Here is a 22,598-nt window from a genome sequence, read left to right on the forward strand (position 1 = left end):
CTGAAACCATGCTGTTCTGGCACCAATACATTTTTTAATAATGGTGCCAATCTGTCAACTACAAGGCTTTCCAACAATTTAGCTATAGCACACTGAATCGCAATGGGACGGTAATTAGATATATCACATTTATCATTTGTCTTGTTAATTGGAACTATGTAACTTGATTCTAGGTAATCTGGGAAGGTACTCTATTTAAATGATAAATTGAAGAGAATATAAAAAGGATAAGGCAAAGCAGAGCAACAATTTTTCAATACTGATGGAGGAATTTTGTCAAGACCACTACCTTTATTTACATCAAGACTTTTTAATTTACCAACGATTTCATTGGCAGATACTGATAAGGAGCAAAAATTAATTTCTAAAGGGAACTTACAAGACTACTGCTACATTAGGGTAATCTTTGGTGTAGACACTCGAGAAATGACCAGCAAAGAGATCAGCAATTGTCAAATGATCTTCACCTACTTTGTCATTAAGAAACATTCTTTATGGTAGTAAATTATCTTTGCGTGAGGAGTTGACATGGTTCCAGAAAGACTTGATATTTCCCAGTAAATCAGAGGAAAGTTTGTTCATGAATGAGTGATAACAATCTTTTGCATTCTGCCCTACAGGTTGAGAAACTGGTGTACTCAGTGATTAATCTAGTACTTTTATATATACTATGAAATGTTTTCTTGCACTTTGTTAGTGATTTAAGTTCATTAGAATACCATTTAGGATAAGAATTATTACCAAAATATATTTTAGGCACATAATGGAGTAAAAAATTGTGAAAGCCTCATGTACTGGCTTAGTACAAAATATAGTTGGCCAGTTTGTATCAATAAATTTACTTCGCGAGGTGTAATCACATTTTGAGAAGTCAAAACCAGGGTTTACATTATCACCAGGGTACAATTCATGAGAATGGGGAAAGTTGGAGTTATAGGAAAGTAAATGATCCACAGAAAATGAGCACATTAAATGTGTGTGATGATAGGCAGCATCAGAGGGAGAGGGATTGATTTATCAATGGTGGCATTAGCTACATCTGTAAAACAGAGATCAAGAGTACTTCCTTAGCTGTTTATCACAGAATTAATTTTACTTAGATTAAGAAAATCCTTGGTGAAGATAGGCAATATGTTCCAAGCACTTGCAGTATAAGAGGTAGCAGGTGAGTTCATATTTGTTTCACATTACGGGCCGTTTGAGAATTCATTTGACAGGAAGATATCATTCAAAATAACTCGTTACGCTCCTTGTTACTATTATTATTCCATTAACTCTGTCATCATTCAAAATGGTCTTGCCCTTTGACTCCAATACACCTAAATTTAAAAGCAACATTTCAGGGACTTCAGTAAAGGCATGGTTACACCTTACATTAACACATACAAGTTAATGCACGAAATTGGGGGACCGGAACATGTAGGAATGCATGGACCAAATTAGAACAGATTCTACTTTCTGCTCTTGCATTTTGGGGTAGCTGCATGGTGAATTTTCCCGTTCATACATTTATACATCAACTTGTACTGTGTAACCAGGACCTGAGGCTTACAGTTTGTACTGCAACATTTTTGCCTTGGAGACACTTATAATGGATAACATAATCTCTAAGGGACATAAGACTCGTTAGAAGACATGCCTCTGGATGGTGCCCAGCAGAAATCTGTCAAGTTACGTCGATAGTCTTGAGAAATGGTAGCCATGAACTTACCACTGCTGGTACAATTTAGAAAAAATATTAGGATTCCATCCAGCAGTTTTCTGCAGGAATTCATGTATTTTGATTTAATCACACCACAAATGAAGGAAAGAAGATTTGCAGGCAGTGTCCAGCAAATCTGCAAGTTTTTATGATTCCCAAGTGTATTTCCTTATTGTACATTACCAGTTACTTAAGTCTCCTGAATTATTTTGTCAAGCTAAATTAAAATTGACAAGATTATTTTGCTAATGAGTAAATTGATCTTCTGATTTATAACAACAAACTTTGTCAATTGATGATAGGAGCTGAATGAGGAGGCAACTGATATAACTGACAGTTAGGGGGCACCAAATTCTCTCAAGTGCCAATTACAGGTACAGTTTGATTTGAAAATGTTCATATCCATAGTTATGATGCTGCCAATAGTCTATGCCTATATAGTACGTGTAATATTTCCATCTATTTGAAAAACATTTATGTGAAAGATTATTTTAACTGAAAACTTTTTTCAAGAAAAACCTGTGCCTCAACAGATAGATGGTTATAGAGCAGCATAAAAACAATCCAAAGATTACTGATGAATATCTAGAATAAAATAACTTGAGAAGAGTGTTAATATCTGCCAGGGTATTTACAGTTAAAAGAAACTTAAAAGTACATTCACCCTCATTTATTTTCAGCACCCAGCTGTACATTTGTAGGACACAGGACTGTTGTATCCACTCTAATCCTCGATGCAAAAAAACATAAATAAATAAAACCTTTTTTTTGCTGATAATGAAATTCAGGACTGAAAAAATTGTAATCAAAACAAAATAAAACCTTGTTAAAGAAAATACATTATTTTGTTAAACATTTGGCATGTAATTTGTCACAGGAAGATGAATGCTTAAATGGACACTTGGCCACAATTAGTCTCCTTGGTTGCATGGTTATCTTTCCACTTGCATAAAAAAAAACACTATAACAACCGAAACACCACGAAAATGGTTAAGAGGCCCATTCATTTTTAGCACTAGTCCTTGATATTACATTTAAAGACAAGAAGTTCTAAGGAATGGCCAAGAGGTGGTAACCATTTCAATAACTGCGACCAAATAATGTAAAGAATTTTGGTGGCTTGGAGCAGCTGGGATTGATGCACTTATCCTCAACCTTGATTTCACTTGGCTGATCAAAGGGTATACAAAGGCTTTTGGCACCCATGGACGGAGCACCGGACTCAGCTGCTTCTTGCCCACTATCATCCCTGAAAAGAAATAACCACAAGTGGTGATGAGCGAACCAATATGGAGTCGCTCACATGCAGGGTTCCACCATGAAAGAAAATTTTGGGGGGAATTCTAAAAATACCAACTACATGTGCACTTTAAATGGCTAAAACATTGTTAATGAGCTGTTGAACTATTAAGAATGCATATGTATTTCTATTCTTAAATGTCACCAAAATTGTGAATATCACTCATCTTCAAATTTTTCAAATAATTTTAAATCTATACTGTTGTTGCAATAGATTCAACAACTATGAAAATGGGACAGATAAGATTGAGGGGCATAAATGCTGCTTTCTGGGGGGCCCACAATTGCACTTACGTGCACAACCAAAAAGTGAGAAAATTTTATAACACAAAATTCACATGCTTTGACCGAGGGCAAGGAAAATGACAATTTCCGTCCGGTGTTTGGAGCAGAATCCATTAACACATATTTGTGATGAAGAATACATATGATGTATCTTCTATACATCCCAGTAAATTGCCAAAATATAACACCTAAAGTTAAGAATTTGTGATATTTTTTCCACCCTTTTGTTGTAGAGCTATTATTTTTGTACTTTTTCAATTGAAAACTAAGGTGAACACTTTCCTGCTAAAAGTGTCTACAAGGGGAAAAATTTTTCCATGCTACGAGTGGTGTGAGAATGTTATAAACCGCTCTCTACAGAGCTCATTTTTGGAGTGGAGCTATACCGATATTCTCGTCCCTCCTATTTGGGACGTAACTCAACGGGGCACTTGGCTATTACCACAGTTACTCCACTCCACCCTCTAACGTTTTCTTACCATTAGTCCACATTGGAATAGCAGTTTTTTTTTTAACCAATGTTGTTTTTTATTTTCATTAACTTACACAGGAATAACTATCATTTTTTAAGCATAACAGAATTCATTGATAATAACAGTGTTAGTAAACGCAAGGTACTAAGACTTTAACACCAGAAGTCCATCACAGTAATGCTAAAATTACACTTCAAAATTGCTTATGCACATAAAAAACAAAGAATTCATTTCAAAATAAAAAAAATTGGTGTGTGCAACAAAAGTCTTCTTTGCAAAAACCATTGACAATACAGTGAAACCTCTCTTAAATGAAACTCAAGGGACCGAAATTTTGCCATTTCGTTGATCGGGAGTTCATTCTTCGGAGGTGATGCGCACGTTGCATCATCCTAGGGGCATGGAAATTGAAGCAAGTCTGCATGCGTTATCTTCATTCTACCTTCGCATACTTCAAAATGGTGCTGATTTCTTCAACTGAAATTCAAATCGCGGGCAATAGACCACATTTAGGAAGCCTCAATTCGTATTATTCAATCACTTCGCGTGCTTTTTAATCGGTTTTCAAAAAAGTAGCAGTGAGTGCGAGGCGATCCCTTTATTCTCAATATTTGAAATAGAGTACATGTATTCGAGAGGTTTACACTGAAAAATTAAGAATTCGATTGATTTGACCATTACTAATATAAATTTAAGGTAACAGTACCAATTATAGATTCATCATGAAATTAAGATTGCTGTACCATGCAACGCACACACGTCGCGAGAATGAATTGACGAGAATATAGGTGGTTAGGAGTAAAAAATTAACAAACAATATGGTTGATTTCCAACAGTAATAATACATTTAATAACCAAGTAAGCTTTAGGAGCACAATACATAAAATACTAAATTGCCTGAGGATAATGTACTCTTGCCGATGGGAAGAAGCCGGGCCCGAGAGCGAGAGTTCCTTCCTTGTCTGAGGTCAGTAGCAGAGAGAGAGAGACAGGCGGCTTGCAAGATCGCAGCGGCGCTCGAAGCAGGCGTGAGAGGGGAGGTGTAGGCAGAGGAGGGGAAACAGGTTTCAGGCTGACGATTCACCATACAATTGGGTAAACGGTGGCGGAGGGTAATTGAAGTTCACACATGCCGTAAAGAGGTCGACACCGTTGGTGAATTCACTATAAATTGTGAGCAGTTCACAGAACGCGAGTATCAGCGGCCCGCGTGGATCAGCCAGGCACGACGTACTCTGGAGCTTCGCGAGACTGGTACTCAGGAGCTCGCGAATCGTCTCCTCGTGGTGAAGTCTCAGAGGGGTCAAGTCTCAGAGGGGTCAAGTCTCAGAGGGGTCAAGTCTCAGAGGGGTCGAGTCTCAGAGGGGTTGAGTCTCGGAGGGATTGAGAAAGTGCCCATTATGGCACATCCACCCACTGATGTGTTTTGAACAAAATGAACTAAAGATGGGGGTGAGACTTTTTCACCCAGAACAGATATCCCTTCCAATAAAGAGCTTCCCCTGAACAATAAGCAAATAAGTGAATTAATAATATTGAAAAAACATTTATTTCTGACCAATCCAAACCCCTCGATATAGCATATTACATTATTGTAGTGTTCCCATAAGTTAATCAGCAAATATTAATTGTTCAACAGACATTATTATTAGCATTACTATCGTTGCACTCATGATACAATATTGGCAACGTAATCATTCATTATCAGAGAAACGATAGTTTAGAAATTACCAAGAAACCCTTAACATACATATTATTTAGATGCCTCCATCTCTGCCTAATTTTACACAATATACTGCTTTGGCAAACAACAAAGATACATGATAAGGAAATAATCAACTTCTGACTTTTAGAGAAGTCCTTAATATTGTCACAGACTTCAATAATCACGACAGATCAAACAAATCTAACAATAACATTAGTGATAAATCATTGCATAATAGATAGAAAATAGGATAGACGAGTGTGGACCTTGTTATATTATTATTTTTTTTTTTATAATTCAATCTTTGTAATGATATTTTCTTATATTTTTTGTTGTATTTTTTTTTTTCATTCATTCATATTTTATTTCTTTCATTTTTTAAACCAATTTTGTTGAATATACATATTTTTTTATTATTTTTTTTTTTTTTTTCATTAATTGTTATAACATTTTTTCTTTTCTTTTGTTGCTCCATTAAGGAGATCTTTTCTGATCCACACTTACCGTCTTACAAACATTTTGGATAAGAATTCAAAGAAAATATTCACTGGAACAAGAGACTTAACACAATTATCAACTTTTCTTCCGTCTCAGTGAGACAAACTAATTAGGATGAACCATAACCCTTTTTACTTGATTAGGCCAAAGCATGAAAAACTAAGGTTCACTATACCAGACATCAAAAAGCATAGACATCATAAACTCCCCATGATAACATGGATGCAAGGGTGAGAATATAAAGAATTCAAAAGTAGTGATGCAGTATAAATAAATCACTGAAAATTTACACAAGGTAACCATCGAGAAACTAGATGAGATGGTACCCATCAGTCGTGAACCAAGTAGGAGGCAGAGAGAGATGAAGAGTGCATCTTACCATTTACAAATGACATTAAGTCTTTTGTCCACTGCTTAACCACATGTGGATCAGAGAAAACACAATTGCCCACTATATGTCGTAGACACCAGATAAATAATTGCATTACAAGCAAAATATAAACAATTTGAATAAAATCATCCAGCAAAATGCTCTAAATATTACTTAGCCAGTGCCATACTGGGTTTGAAAAAACGTGAAAGAAGTAATTTTGCATGTTCAAGAATCGAAAGACAGAGAGCATTCAGCTAAATGTGGGACAAGAATTTAAATGAGCTTTACTGAGAAGCTCACAAACAGGGGAATAAAAACAAGTCAATGGCTGAGGTTAAATGGTCAATTATACAAACAGCCTTATTCAACAATTCAAGTATTCAGTATTTCAATAATTCATATTTAGAATTCTTCTGTCGACAGACAGGATAACCCCATAAATCCCCCCAAAATACCAGCCAGAATACTGCTGGGTGCTGACTGCGGAAGGCAAGCCAACCGGACGATGGGAACGCAACCCCCCTACGCCAAACTGTGGCTTGACATAAGCCATCTGTGCCAGGAATCTCAATTCCATCAGTGGCAACAGGTCCCATTCTGGGCATTGCAGGTGTTCAGGCCATCAGCCATGAACAAATATCATCTTCCCGAGCAAACAGCTGACTCGGGTTAGTAACCAACTTGGGTTAACACCATCCCTGGGTTGCTCCCATCACTTCAAAATCAGGCCCCCAATAACTTGGGTTGGCGAGTTGGCTGCAGTATTGACCATGAATAAACTTGGTTTAATGGCATCACCCATAAATAGCAAATAATGAATTCACCAATTGGCAAACAGTGAATTTTCCCACTCACAGAATGAATGCTCTCATAAATTTGTGAAAAAAAAATGCAATCAGTCAAGAGTGACTGGCAAGTGACATCTGGTGTATGTGACGACATATAGATGGGTTACACAATACCAATTGCACACCACTTCGGAGTAGAGAATACTAAATTCATTATATTATTCACTTATTATCATAAAGTATTTGAGATATTATTCATATTTTCAGTAAATTATTAATAGACCACTCAAATATATGTTTTTTTTATATAATAATACAAGTTGCCAGTAACAAAAATTGAAATCAGTAGAAATAACATCAGATAGTTTTAGCCAAGTAGACTGGATTAATTACAGTAGGCCTTCAAATGAGAAACATGTGCAATTTTCTCCCCTTTTGATGACACCTTCAAAGCTACTGTTACAGGAGTAAGCATTTTAACAATTGAGAAAGGGCCTTCCCATTTTGGATATAGCTTGGCAGTTTTTCCTTTTAATTTGGAACTCAAGTGGTGAGTTTTGAGAAGTACCTGGTCTCCCACCTTGAATTGAACATCACTGTGCATCTTATTGAACCTTACTGATTGTCTCTGATGTGCATTTTTCAAATTACTTAGTACCTCAGACCAAAATGAAGACATATCTTTTGTATCAGTACCATCATTAAACATTTCAGGGGGAATTTCCCAGACATTATTCAATGGGTGTGGCAACTCACGACCCAAGAACACCTTAGCCGGAGAGTGGCCAATACTAGAATGACGAGCTGAGTTAAACGAGAAAGACAGATCAGGAAGAAATTCCTCCCATTTATTGTGAGAATTATTACAGAGAGACGAGAGGGCACATTTCAAATTTCTGTGAACCCTCTCTGCTTGGTTTGCCTTCGGATAATATGGTGAAGTGCAAACATGAGAAACACCAAGCTTAAACATTGTATCATGAAATAACCTTGATTTAAAAGCAGAACCATTGTCTGACACAAGAAATTTTGGATATCCAAATTTGGGAAATATTTTCCTTGTCAAAAGGTTAACAACCAAGGAGGCACTTGCACTCCTGATGGGTTCAATGAAAGTGAATTTTGAGAATCCATCAATTATTGTGAATGCATACTCATTGCCATTCTTGCTGCGGGGCAAAGGACCCACAAAATCTACATAAATTCTCTCCCAAGGGTAAGTTGAAAGAACAGAAGACATTTGCCCCTGTGGGAGACGATTTAAAGGCTTCGATAATTGACAAGAGTGACATCTTTTGACCATATCAGTGACTTCCTTCCTCCAATTTTGCCACCAAAACTGACGTCCAATTTTCTCACAAGTTTTGGCAATACCCATGTGGCCACTGGTAGGAAGGTCATGAAAATATTTAAACAACATAGGCCTTACAGCAGGCGGTACAACAATTTTGGGCTTTTCAGCTCTGTTTGTGACATGGCATAGAAGGTGGTTTTTTAACTTCCAGCCCGGGTGTGACTCTGGGTCTCTAGATAAATCCTCAATAATGGTCTTTAGACCAGCATCAGAAATTTGGTGCTCACGAATATTTACAAAAGAGAGAGGGACATGATGCAGAAAGAGAGAGCTCTGGCAAGCCATATCAGACTCATTGGGGCGAGATAAGCAATCGGCAACACTATTTTGCTTGCCTTTTACATGGTGAATGACAAAGCGAAAAGCAGATAACTTTAAGACCATACGCCCCACCTTTCCTAGCTGCTTAGGATGTTTGAATAGCCAAGTCAAGGCATTATTATCAGTATACAAGTGAAAAGGTTTAAATTGGACGTATGACCGGAATTTTTCAACAGCCCAACAACAACTCATAGATTCTAGTTCATAAGAGGGCAGACGTTTTTCATGATCATTGAGCATCCTACTAGCATAAGCAACTGGCTTTAAATGACCATCATAATATTGATTTAACACAGCCCCTAGGGCAACTTGGCTGGCATCAGCATACAAGTGAAATTCTTTGTCAAAGTCAGGGAGAGATAGTACTGGTGGATTAGTTAAACACTCTTTTAACTTTTGGAATGCTTCCTGCAGCTCACCGTCCCAACGAAAAACAGCACCCTTCCGTTTCAAGCGAGTCAACGGTGATGACAATTCGGCGAAGTTAGGGATGAATTTAGAATAGAAAGAGGACATACCAAGAAAACGTGACACCTCCTTCACCGATCTCGGAGTGCGGAACTCTCTGATTGCTGCAGTGCGATCTGGGTCCACCATAAGTGCCCCTTCAGAAATTCTGTGGCCAAGGAATGCAATGGATGTTTGGGCCATTTTTAACTTGTCAGGATGTACCGTGAGTCCTGCCACCCTCAGTTTGGATAGCACTGCTTCCACGTCCAACAGATGTTGCTCAAAGTCCCTCGAGTAGATACACAGATCATCAATATAAGGAAAAACACAAGCATATTTAAGGTCACCCAATACCAAATCCATCAACCTACAAAAAATTTGGGGTGAAGTCGTTAGACCGAATGGCAGCCTAGTATATTGATACAAACCGAGTGGTGTAATAAAAGCTGTGTACTGCTTTGCCGTTGACGAGAGAGGAATTTGATGAAATGCAGAATTTAAATCGATAATAGAAAAGAATTTAGCCTTACCCAAATACTGGAAGGCATTTTCGACATTGGGCGTGGGGAAACAATCCGCCTTTACCTTCTTGTTTAACTTACGATAATCGACCACCAACCGATCAGATCCGTCCTTTTTGGGAATTAGAAACGCAGGGCTTGCCCATTGAGAATTAGACGGTTCGATAATTTTATCGTCCAACAGTTTCTTCAAGTGACTTTTCAATGCTTGTAACTTCGGTGGCGATAAAGAATACGGGGACGAGCGAATTGGCTGATTGTCAGTCACCTCCAATTCATACTGTAACAGGTGGGTCGCGCCGTGAGAATGACGGACTACATCGGAGAAACGAGATAATACGCTGCTCATTTGTTTTTCAAGTTCAAACGGCGAAGCGGGAGCGTCACGAGCGAGCAAGTGCGAATTAGTTTGGCGTAAATTACTATTTTCGTCATCGGTCATGGATTTTGCCACACAAGTCGAATTGAAATCATGCTCACTACCGTCGTTTTCAGAAATAGTGGAATCCAAATCGTCTTCTATCAGTTTTTCACGAAATGGAAATACGCGATCCGGAGACGACGCAAAAGAAAAGCCATTCGGGTGAATAGAAATAGACGCCTTCATAATGAAATCCTGTCCTAAAAGACACGGAACCGGGAGAGAACACACATAGAACTGATGTTGCCATGACAACGATTTAATTTTCACACGTAAAGTCACTCGAGTGCGAAGTATAATTTTATCACCAGCGATAGAATGTAATGGAATTGAACAGCCTTGTCTACGACTTCGCCTGCATTTATTAATATTGTTCCAAAATCGTTCATCAAGCAAAGACAGAGTAGACCCTGTGTCAAGCAACGCTTCCCCAGGCACGCCCTGAATTTGAACTGGGATATGAGCAAGGCCGAGGAATGAGTCACCGCAAGCAAAAGTCAGCTGTGGCCGAGACGGCCTGTCTCGAGCGTTCAAATCACGTATTTTCTTTCGACATTCTCGCTCAACGTGACCACGTTTTCGGCAGTAATGGCATGTAAGAGTAGAGGATTGAGGAGAACGAGGAAATTGAACAGTGGGGCGCGATTCGGAAACAGAATTTGAGTACTCAGCTCGTGTCATAAGAGCTTTAGCGGCATGAATCAACATTTTTTCCAAGTCGACCAAATTCGTGGGCTTTTGACAAAAGAGCAAAACAGACTGCGTTAGTGGATTGATACCATCAAGAATGACTTCCACGAGTTCGAGATCGGTAAACTTTTTACCTAGTGCCTTATTTGCAGACACGATAGAGTAATAGAAATCACGAGGGTTTTCGTTAGGGAATTGAAATCTTTTGAGCTTCTGAGAGACCAAACGGTCAAGCTCGCGATTGGAGACGAAAGTGTCCCAAATTTCGGAGATAGTTTGCTCCCAGGAAGCATTCCTACGAATAACACCCAGCCAGAAGGGTCGACAATTTGGTGGCAGCTTACATAGTAAAAGAGTAAATAAGTGAGTTTGAGAGGTCAGAGCCAAATCTAGCAACTCTGAGGTTTTACAAATAAAACTAAACCATACACTAGAAGACGAACTTGACGAAGTAGGAATTTCGTCAATCAATTGACGTACCACACGCAGACCGTCCGCGTTATCCATGTTGACTATGGATTCGTGTTGCTCGAGAGAGTTAGCTGAGCCTACGTTTGACTCGACAGCATTCAAGGAAGTTTGGCGAGCATTAAGACGATCACGCCGGTCTGACGACGTGGTGAGATACTCTACCGCGTAGGGGTTTTCTGGATTTTGAGACATGAACGCAGTAATCTACAGAGCACACAAACACTGATGCGAGGAAAATGATTATCAGAGCAAGAGACCCTAAATGAGTCACACCACAAGGCCTGAGTCGATGTCACGACACTCTTCGAAAACACAGTAAATACGAAAACAAGTGACTTAAGAATATGCACACCAGAGAACACAGTGAATAAACTAAGCAAATCAGTAATACATACGATAGCAATAGCAGAAAATACCTCGATCAAGGTGCAGTGAAATACAAGTAAACCATTTAAGAGAATATTGTGGAAATCAGTGCCCAGACAACTTAAAGAATACAATAAATGACACTCCATTAGTTAAACCACCTGTCAATTCGACCAACATCCTGGTCACGGCACCATTTTGCAACGCACACACGTCGCGAGAATGAATTGACGAGAATATAGGTGGTTAGGAGTAAAAAATTAACAAACAATATGGTTGATTTCCAACAGTAATAATACATTTAATAACCAAGTAAGCTTTAGGAGCACAATACATAAAATACTAAATTGCCTGAGGATAATGTACTCTTGCCGATGGGAAGAAGCCGGGCCCGAGAGCGAGAGTTCCTTCCTTGTCTGAGGTCAGTAGCAGAGAGAGAGAGACAGGCGGCTTGCAAGATCGCAGCGGCGCTCGAAGCAGGCGTGAGAGGGGAGGTGTAGGCAGAGGAGGGGAAACAGGTTTCAGGCTGACGATTCACCATACAATTGGGTAAACGGTGGCGGAGGGTAATTGAAGTTCACACATGCCGTAAAGAGGTCGACACCGTTGGTGAATTCACTATAAATTGTGAGCAGTTCACAGAACGCGAGTATCAGCGGCCCGCGTGGATCAGCCAGGCACGACGTACTCTGGAGCTTCGCGAGACTGGTACTCAGGAGCTCGCGAATCGTCTCCTCGTGGTGAAGTCTCAGAGGGGTCAAGTCTCAGAGGGGTCAAGTCTCAGAGGGGTCAAGTCTCAGAGGGGTCGAGTCTCAGAGGGGTTGAGTCTCGGAGGGATTGAGAAAGTGCCCATTATGGCACAACCATAACGACACAAATTGCGACTTTCGTTGACCCATCAAAGCGCAGTGGGGGGCGGCATTTCTTTATAACAGTCAAATCCAGAATACTCCATAGCAATATTTGCGGTCGCGGGCTTCGTAAATAATTCATTGTACTAGCATCATTTCCTTTGTATTCTGGATAGACAACTGCTGATAAGAAAACATCTTGAAAGGCCTTATGCAGGAGTTCTCGAAGTAAAATACGTCACGATTTTGAAAAATGAGTCTTTGAGAAATCATATTCTGCAACCCTCAGTTCGCTGGATTCGCGGATAACTAAATTTGAGTCTACTCTAGTGAACTCATCAAACGACCCTTCAACATTCATGTCTTTAGAGAGTCCCTGCCAGGATTCATGGATTTCGCCATCACTCTCCATCGTGTGGTCGCAGTTGACTGCGAACTGGATTGACAACTGCCAATAAGAAAACAGCTTGAAAGGCCTCATGCATGAGTTCTCGAATTAAAATAAGTCACGATGATGATGCTGTTGACTGCAAACCCGGTTTTTACAAAATAACTAAATACATATAGTGACAGGTGCGTGGTATCTATACAAATTAATGATAACTAGGAAGGTTTATGTGCACGTTATACGTAAGGTGGGCATTATACATAAGGTGTGCATTATCGACTGGAGAATACGGTAAATTGATTTAAGCCCTTCCCATCAAAATGTTCACTTTTATGTTTCCATAATTCTTTATAATTTTTTCTCAAATATTCCTGTCTCAGAATCAGCATAAAATTGCATTTTGTAATTTAGACATATTATTCTTAAAATACTATTTAGTGTTAAATCATATTTGCATTTTTTGTTTAAATATTTTCTCTTATCACTTGCATGGAGCTCTGGCTGTCCCCATTAGGAACACATATGCAATACAAATTTATGGATGTAATAAATGCTATGGATCATGATATTTGATATTTTTTATTACCTATAGCTTCAATTGTAAACTATCAAAGCTGTGAATAGTAGTAATTTACATGATTAATGAAATGCTTTTGCAAAAATTTATGCCACTGCTAAACTGGAGATTTGTGTTAAAAATCATGAAGTATGAGTTGACTTTTAATTTTAGTAATGTCATAATAGATAAATAAGATTTGGGCTGTTGTCACGCTAGTGTGAGACAGTAGCTAAACATTTTATTTTAAATATGTTCTTGCAGGAGTATCGAGCACAATTTTATTTCTATATCTATGTATATGGTCTCTGCATTCTATGGGGTCCACTTTATCTCAGTTCATGTTATCTGAAAAAATAATTGAACAATTGACTGCTTGAAGGTAATGCTCTTTTCATTAAGAAATTCATCATCATTAACATATACCAATAATTTGTTCTCCGAGTTGCTATTGCTGTAGATTTGACACCTATGAAATCCACAAAATTGACCTGCTGGTTATGTACGGATTTTCTCTTGTGACAGGACAAAAAAATGCTGCAAATGTTTTTTTTCTTTATAGCTTCGATGCTCAAAATAGGGGTGCGCCTCTTACACGTGTGCGCCTCTTCCACACGCTTATACGGTAATAGTGCCAGGAAAAAGGATAAAACCTCTGTTAGCATCCTAGCTACTTCCAATGACAAGCTTAACTGTTATTCTGATCTGGCTGATGTTTTTAATAAGCATTTTAATTTGTGCCCTGACACCTCAATTAAAAGTTCTGGCTCTTCCTCTGCTGTTTTCAATCCATCTTCCATGTTTATGTTGCCCTCTAATGAATTAGAATTAAAATCAGTTGTAGCAACTTCTTGTCAATGCAGTTTTAGCTCAGGTGTAGATGAGATCCCTGGCAAAATTATATTCCTCAGCTATGATATGATTAAGTCTCCACTTCTATATCGAATTAATGAATCCCTGAGACTTGTGATTTTCCCAGCTTCCCTCAAACTATCTAAGATTGTGCCCGTGTATAAAAACAAAGGTAGTTCTGAGGACTTTGATAGCTATAGGCCTATTGCCTTGCAAAACTCCTTTGCTAAAATATTTGAAAAAATAGTATACACAAGAATTGTGTCATTTCTGGAAAAACACCGTCCTCTCTCTTGCAATCAGCATGGGTTCACAAAAAGAAAGTCTACAGTTACTGCTATCACACTAGCTATTGACAAAATGCTGCATTCAATAGACAAGAAAAATAAAACAATGGCTCTATTTTATGATTTTTCTAAGGCATTTGACCTTGTCAATCATGACCATCTTTTGCTTAAACTTCATAGATTGGGCATTAGGGGCATCTCACTCCAATGGATAAAATCATATTTACACAATAGATCCCAGGTGGTAACTATTACAATTGATGGAGTCAAGTATACATCTACTGCATGTAATTCACGAGTGGGTGTTCCACAAGGTTCAACCTTAGGGCCACTTTTGTTTTTATTATATGTTAACGACTTACCTCTTTCTATATCTGTTAAGGACAATATTTCACCAGTACTGTATGCAGATGATACCACTGTAATCGTTTCAACTAACTCTGAACAATCTTTGAACCAAGACGCTCAGTTAGTTTGTAATTTGATTAGCAATTGGGCCCATGACAACTATTTGATTGTAAACCCAAATAAAAGCAAACTAATTCATTTTGAGTCTAGTGGCCAGCCAATGGCAAGCATGCTAGCAAGACTGGAAGGTAAATCAATTGAGCAAGTTAATACATGTAAATTTCTAGGTATAACTCTGAATTATAAAATGACTTGGGACGACCATATCAATTACATCAGCAGTAAATTAAATGCTACCTGCTACTTGCTGAGACAGCTTAGCCCCACAGCGGGAAAAACTACATTGCTAAGTTTATATTATGGGGACTTTTACCCTCATGTTACTTACAGCATAATCTTCTGGGGCTCTAGCCATCACGCTTTAAGAATTTTTCGCCTCCAGAAACAAAAGAATAATTGCTAACAAAGGTTATAGGTCAGCAGACCAATCTTCAAGGAATTGCAAATTCTACCGATTCCTTGTGTGTATATTTTATTTACTATTATGTATGTAAAATATAACTTTAATCATTTTTTTGTCATGAATAGTGTTTTTCATAATTACCCCACTAGGTCACAAAGTGACTTGCATTACAATTTTGTACGCACTAAGGTAGCTAAAATGGTCCCAAATGAAATGGGCATCAAACTGTATAACAAACTACCTACATGTATAAAAAAATGTGTAAAACCAATGCCTGCAAGAGAAGAGTGTTTAGAAATTCAACCAATCACGGCCCAGCAGCAAGGGTAACCGGCCAACAACACCACGGCGGCCAGGAGGGAGAGCTATATACACGCGGCAAAAACACGGAGGCACCACTTCGACTTGAAGACGCGTGGTGGAATCCTGGCGAAACTGTCATCACCTCTGACCACGAAACGCAGCGATAACCCGAAAATGGAGAAATCCACTAATTCTGTACGCCACGGAAGACTCCGAGACAACATCAATTTGTTTAAGTGTAAATTAAAAAGGCTATTACTGAACAATATGTATTACTCTGTTGACGATTGCCTTAATAACGGCAGTTAAACCTTTGTATCTAGATTTTGAGAACAGACAATTATCCTCCTTGAATTGTATATGCTCGTACTAATGATTTTGACGTGCCTCATATCTTGTATATTTCATATGTACTTGGTCTTTAATATTACTATCACTAATTCACTCAGCCCCTTCATTTCTCCCAAACCAAAGCCAGCCAAAAATTTGCAAAATTGACATTGTGTATGAAGACCCAATATGCAATCAAACTAAGATGAAATTCAATTAAATAAAACCTACTTCATAATGCATATCTTCTACTCTCTATTAAGCCATATATGTACACTTTAGGGACAATCTTAAGCATATATACGTAATGAAAACCAATGGGTGAGCAACACACCTGGCACTATTCTGCTTGATTTTGTCCTCGCAATCCATATCACCACAAAAAGGGGACATGATTATGTTCTTATTTTCCAAATGGTCGACGAAATCCTTCCAGTTCCGGCAGACAACAGTATGGCTCTTTAAATCTTCAGTGGCCCTGAAAAAAAATCAATACAGATAATTTACACTATTATTGACAACATAGAATCAGAGATGGTTCGAATAGCAGATTTCTCGAACTCGAATATCGAATTCGAATAGTAAATCATAGCAAGAATACTTGAATACATCAATTTTCTAATACGTTGAATACTAGAATTGCACAAAGCATATTATATGTCATTCATCTACAGTAAAACTTCGATTTTACGCACTTCGATTTTACATCAAGTCTCGTTTCTACACAGCGACACTCAAGTCCGGCCGGAAAGCATAGAGAATTCCAATGGTGATACTTCAATTTTACATCTTTTCCTGATTTTACACAGTTTTTCGATTTTGCGCAGCATAACCCCAGCCCCAAAGAGGCCGCTAATCTTGATTTTACGCAGTTGTCTTTCAACTTGTTTTGAAAATCCCGACTGGAGCAATATGAAGTTAGGTTATTTATTCGTCTGAATGAGTTCAAAAATGAACTCAGGAATGGTTGAAATGACGTTGTTCTGTTGAGCGTGAAACTTAAAACATCTGGAATCTAATTATTGCTTCCCCCTGCGTCCTCTCAGTAATATTTCAGGCTCCTTCACGAACGCGAATATCGCCCTTAGTTCAAATTTCCCATAGAAGGGTATCGAAAACTAAAAGATACGGCAATCGCTGTGCATGCGTGATTCAGACAGATGATTGCCTGAGATATTAACATTATCACCTTTCGTGATGGTTTTATGCGGTGTAAACCCGGAAAACCATCACCATTCAACTCACCGCGGAAGCCTCCGTAATAATTATCACCTTTTGTTTATTATTCGACTTATTGATCGACGCTGTTAATAACATATTTATTGTAATTACAGTAGATGGTCGTTAATCCAGAATTATGAACCACGGAATATCTATCCCTAACGTAAGGTTTTCTAGAATTTTTTCCTGGATATAAACAGTTACTTATACCACTTATTTTAAGTAAGTGGTATAAGTAACTGTTTATATCCAGGAAATAATGGAATACCACATAGTTAACCAAGAGTTAGTGAATTTTGTTCTAGAATTTTGCCAGATCTTATGTTTTCCTTCGCTCCAGCGAAATATAAGGGTGAAATGAGCCGTTAAAAATCCTCCCGTGCCAAAATTTTAGCTTCCAAGGTGATGCAAAAAGATAGTCGTACTTCTAGTATGGATGTAAGTCGATAGTGATTCATCACGATGGTAAAAGCAGCATGCATTGTCTCATTCTGCGGGCTAACCCCACATCTGCGGGACGAATGGAGGCGAGGGAAAGTTGCTTGTGCGGCACGCTTATCAGCACTGACTCAATTTGTATCTCATTGTCAGTGGGTTTAAATGAAACATGGTCAGAACTTGAATAGCTAGCAGCTTAACTCCGCTAGTTGGCAAGCGTTTATTTTTAACGGATCGGGAGTTAATGCCCTCGGAGAATAACTCGCGTCGTCATTCGTCATGCAATCATTGAAGTCAAATTCAAGACGTGAGTGATAAGGTAGTCCCTTTAAACTCATAAATGGCTTAACACCATTAAATCGAAATACAAAAAGTGTCCGGTGTTGTTATCAGAAATGGGGAAGCAAAATATTACGAGAAGATGATTCACACGGCTTGTGAGTCGAAGGTCCCGGTGCTGAATTCACGGAAGAATGCCGACAGAGAAGCTATTCCCGGTAGATTCAATCTACTAATGCTAAAATTTCATGGGGAAATGCTTTTTTAATTAGTAAAAATTATAAAGAGGGAAAATTGTTCCAGACTATTAATAATTTTTTATTTATCACTGGCGGCATAACGGCAGTTGCACGGTTATTTAAATAGCTCACTTTAAAAAAGTCATCTTAACGCCAGAAAAATCTGAATTTCTGAATATCCCAGGTCCTGTGTGCTCCGTATTATCTATGGTATGCTATTTGGAAGGAGGTAACTGACAGCTGAGGTCATTAGCGCCATGAAGTAAGGGCTGGGGGATAGGAAACCTATGTTGGCATTAGCCAGGTTGTAATGATAAGCTCAAAAGGGACCAGGACTTAACATCCCATCTGATGGACAGAGTGGTGCACTGGAAGTGCCCTGCAAATTACACTCAAGTGGGGATAGGGCCATCTCTCATAAATTTCTGCTACTGCCAGGACTTGAACCAAGGCCCACAGGGTGTAAAGCCTTCCTGATGTATTAGCAAAATTTTGCTCCCTGTTAATGGGGTTAATTTGGATGACTATCCTCAGATATCTCATTTCTTCAATCTCCAATCTTTGTTTGTCTGCGGGTGGTTAAACGGATATCCTGAAAACTGCTTTTAATTAGAATATTTTCGAAAATTAGCTTCTCTGTGAGCATTTAGTATCACCATTCCGAAATTTCTCCTGGGTAACAGAAGTAATCTTAGTGCCAGAAATGCTAGCAGTTCAACCATGTTAGACATTGTTAAGGAATGCAACGTTGTTTCTCTTAAGGTAACACGTCATCTGTGGTGTTGCTTGTGAGTAAATAAGATTATTAGGCTTCATTTTCTTGCCTCCAAATGAGTAATTGAATCCGGGAAACATGTATCTGATGCGATTGAAAAGGATTTCATGCTCTTTTACCATAAAACCTCACATATGAGACTTTTTCTGGTTCCGGTTCTGGCTCAAATCAGAACTATACAAAAGTGCATGACTATAGTCTGTTCACTTTATGTCTGCGGGTGAGCTTTCGTGAGGGCCGGGACACTCTCGGATGGCTTCCCTGATAGGGGAGGGGTACTAACGAGAGAGAGAGAGGAGGAGCGAACATAACGTTGCCAAATGTACATAGCCGCCCTACTTTGTCACTGAAAACGTTTGAGTCATAGGTAGCCAATGCAGCTGGCGCCGAGACAATGTACCTGCTCATTTGGAAGGCATTGGGGATAATCCTTTCACAGACGCCCCCAAGACATTGTCAGCTACCGCGCTGAATGAGGCACCGTTGGTGGAAGGCATACTTAGTCACATACAAGGAGAACGTGTGAGGTATGCGGTAACACTGCTCATCTAGCAGATTCACGATGTTCACTCGGCGGATGTCTGAGAGCGACTCACTGAAGCCACGCCTACTGTTTGCTGATTGGCTAAGGCAAAGTCACATGTCGTGAAACTTTCCCTCCCCTCATCTCCACTTGCAGCTCACCCGCAAAGATAAAATGAACTGAGTAAAAGCGTTCTAATAATAATGAGCAAGAGTTATCCTGAAAACTATACTTCACCTCAATACCAAATCTTGATTTTACACACTTAGATTTCACACTTTGCCCATATTTCGGTCCCTCCAACTGCTTAAAATCAAAGTTTTACTGTATTTCACTTGATGAATATATAAGGTATATACAAAATACATTTCAAAAATCAACCTTTTATTTCAAATATAATGAAATCATTCGCATCAATAACATAATTAAAAACTACAATTAAAAATAACATCATTAAAACGAAGAATCGTTAAAAACTAGAGATGGGTCAAATAGCAGATTTTTCGAACTCGAATATCGGCATACACCCATGTCTCGTATAGTGCAAGGGATGCGTTCCTTGGGGTCTTTGCGCTATACGAATTTGCGTTATACGAGAGCGTTTTAACATAGGGAAGATAGGGATGCGTTCCTGGTAGCATAGGTCTTTGGTATTGAATTTCCTCTAAAACATCTATATTCCCATAAAAAGCCTTAGAAAACATTATTTCTATAAATATTTATAGTTTAAAACATCTTTAAAGATAGTATTCACGCATTCAAAGACTTTTATTCACGTTAAAAAAAATTCTTACGTACTTTCGAAATTCCATCCTGTCGTGCAGGTGGGCTAACATCTGCTATCTCAGGGGATCGTAATGCGTTGCCGGCAGTTGACGATTTTTCAAACTAGTCTAAAAACAACTATCGTGTCTCCCAGGCCCTTTTGTCGCTCATCGAAATGACAGGAAAATGCTACTTAAAATGCCATTTCATAGCTAGCGGAGTTTATGAATGATAAATCATTTTAATTTGAAGTCCTCCGAGTCATTAGCAGCTACGTGAAACAGTCTTTAAATGCCTTGAAACCTGACCCAGGTTTTCCTTCCCTGAAAATGAATGAACGAGAATGCATTCTTTTCCAAAAGAATATCGTCTCGTCAACACTAAAAACTAGTTGAGGGTGAAAGGAGCCACTTTCAATCACAGCTTGGAGTTCATCAGAAAATGTTGTGGTGACTGCGCTATCAACACTTGCAGATTCACCTGATATCGCCGCATTGAAAATACCAGTATGCCGTTTAAATTCTGGAACCAACCGGAGCTTTCACTAAATGTCTCGGAGCGATTACCACTCTCGTCTTTTTGTACTGATTCACTATGAACTTTCCGTATGTGTAGACCGCTTGGTTGAAGTTGGTGCGGCTGAGGTCACTGATGTTTTAACTTTGTCTTTATTCAGAATAAGGCATCGTGCATTTAGACTTCCCCGCAATATCGCTTTGACGCTCGCCATTTTCAAAGCAATTGACCTATTTCAATTCCTCTTCTAGGTTTATGGTTTTTCTTGATAAATTCTTGATTTTTCTACACGCATTCCTATTTTTTGCCATATTCTCTTGGTTTTTACTCTGTATGGCTCTATCTATATCACCTTCCACTGCTGAACTGTATTCCTGAGACGCAGAAGGCCTACGACTGCGGGGAGGGAACGAAGCCATTGTGTTTGAGACTCTATAGCGGACCCTGTTATGTGTTGATGCTATTCATGAGCAACTCGGCCACCGCTCCATTTCTCCCCCGTGAATACCGATGACCTTGAAGGCTTTAGCGTAGACCCTCTACCTGGAAGTCAATCGCCCGGTAACCTACGACGGCAAAAATACGTCTCAAACCGTATTGCTGAAAAAAAACTCATTTCCACTAGCCCCACGCTTAATTAACTATCTAAATTATTTATTATCATTCTGTTAAGGAGACGAGATAAATCTTCGGTAGGCCGGCTATCTGGACCCAATGACGAGTAATACTTTTGGCCATTGCACAGCAATGGATTTCGATTAATATATATACAAAAAAGAAAATTTGAGGCAAGCAATAATATTAATATGCGAAAAATGATAGAAATTTCGTGTGTGCTTAGCGCAAGTTCACGTTTTATCACGAGAGCGTTTAAGATTTTTGATTAGGCTACACTGCGTTGCAATGTTTCCCCAAGGAACGAATTTGCGCTATATCGAAATTGCGCTAATTGAAATTGCGCTATACGAGAAATGGGTGTATATCGTATAATTTTCTCGCATCCATCATTTGACGAAAATGAGACGAAATGTATACAATGTGTCATTTGTGGCTAATAACGATAGGCTCATAGTTTTAATCTTCCCCATAAAATGAAATTACCATAGGGAGAAGCTCAATGCCGTGAGATAGTAACATAAGCGCATTTCCCAAGATCCGCTATCCCTCTCCATTCAGCACTCGCCCCTCTAAGCATTCCTTTTCTCCAAAATCAAACAAAACATTCCAGCTCGCACATGGATTGAATTACGAAGACCTTAGCTTCGAAAAAAATATCAAGTTACACGAGAACTAAAGAAACCTTTTTTCACGCCTCCGCCTTTGTCGCCCGCTGACCTTTTTCACCCTACCCGCTTCAAAGTTCCCCTTTCTGGAGGTCAACTGCTGCACGAGTCACCGATTAGCCAACAATGACTTTCGGCAGTTGGTATTATACTTTTATTAGATTGAAATATTGGTAATGTGAACGTAATTAAAAAAGAATGAGACCAAACACGGCGTATTTTTAAGGTTATTTAAGCATTTTTAGAAAGAAAATATGTAGTTGGAAAAATGCAATGGAGACATAGATTTCTGCCTCCACCCACGGTACACCCATGCCTCGCCTAGCGCAATGTCGATACAGAGCAAATTCGTCCCTCAGGGAAACATCCCAACGCTGTGTAGCCTAATGAAATACCTTTAACGC

At 38.8% G+C, this 22,598-nt stretch overlaps 1 protein-coding gene across 2 annotated transcripts in view; it reads right to left on the reverse strand.

Annotated features, from left to right (window-relative positions):
• Nucleotides 1-2,357: 2,357 nt before the first annotated feature.
• LOC124166770 (bifunctional glutamate/proline--tRNA ligase) overlaps nucleotides 2,358-22,598 on the reverse strand; it is a 136,770-nt gene continuing 116,529 nt past the window's right edge. For both annotated transcript variants that reach the window (XM_046544449.1, XM_046544450.1), the window contains exons 36-37: nucleotides 16,490-16,633; nucleotides 2,358-2,951 (exon numbers count right to left, since the gene is read on the reverse strand). In XM_046544449.1, the coding sequence (XP_046400405.1) occupies nucleotides 2,783-2,951; nucleotides 16,490-16,633 (313 nt within the window). In that variant the 3' untranslated portion in view covers nucleotides 2,358-2,782. The remainder of the gene's footprint in view (nucleotides 2,952-16,489; nucleotides 16,634-22,598) is intronic.

This window comes from Ischnura elegans, chromosome 10 (assembly GCF_921293095.1).
Source record: "Ischnura elegans chromosome 10, ioIscEleg1.1, whole genome shotgun sequence".
NCBI lineage: Eukaryota > Metazoa > Arthropoda > Insecta > Odonata > Coenagrionidae > Ischnura > Ischnura elegans.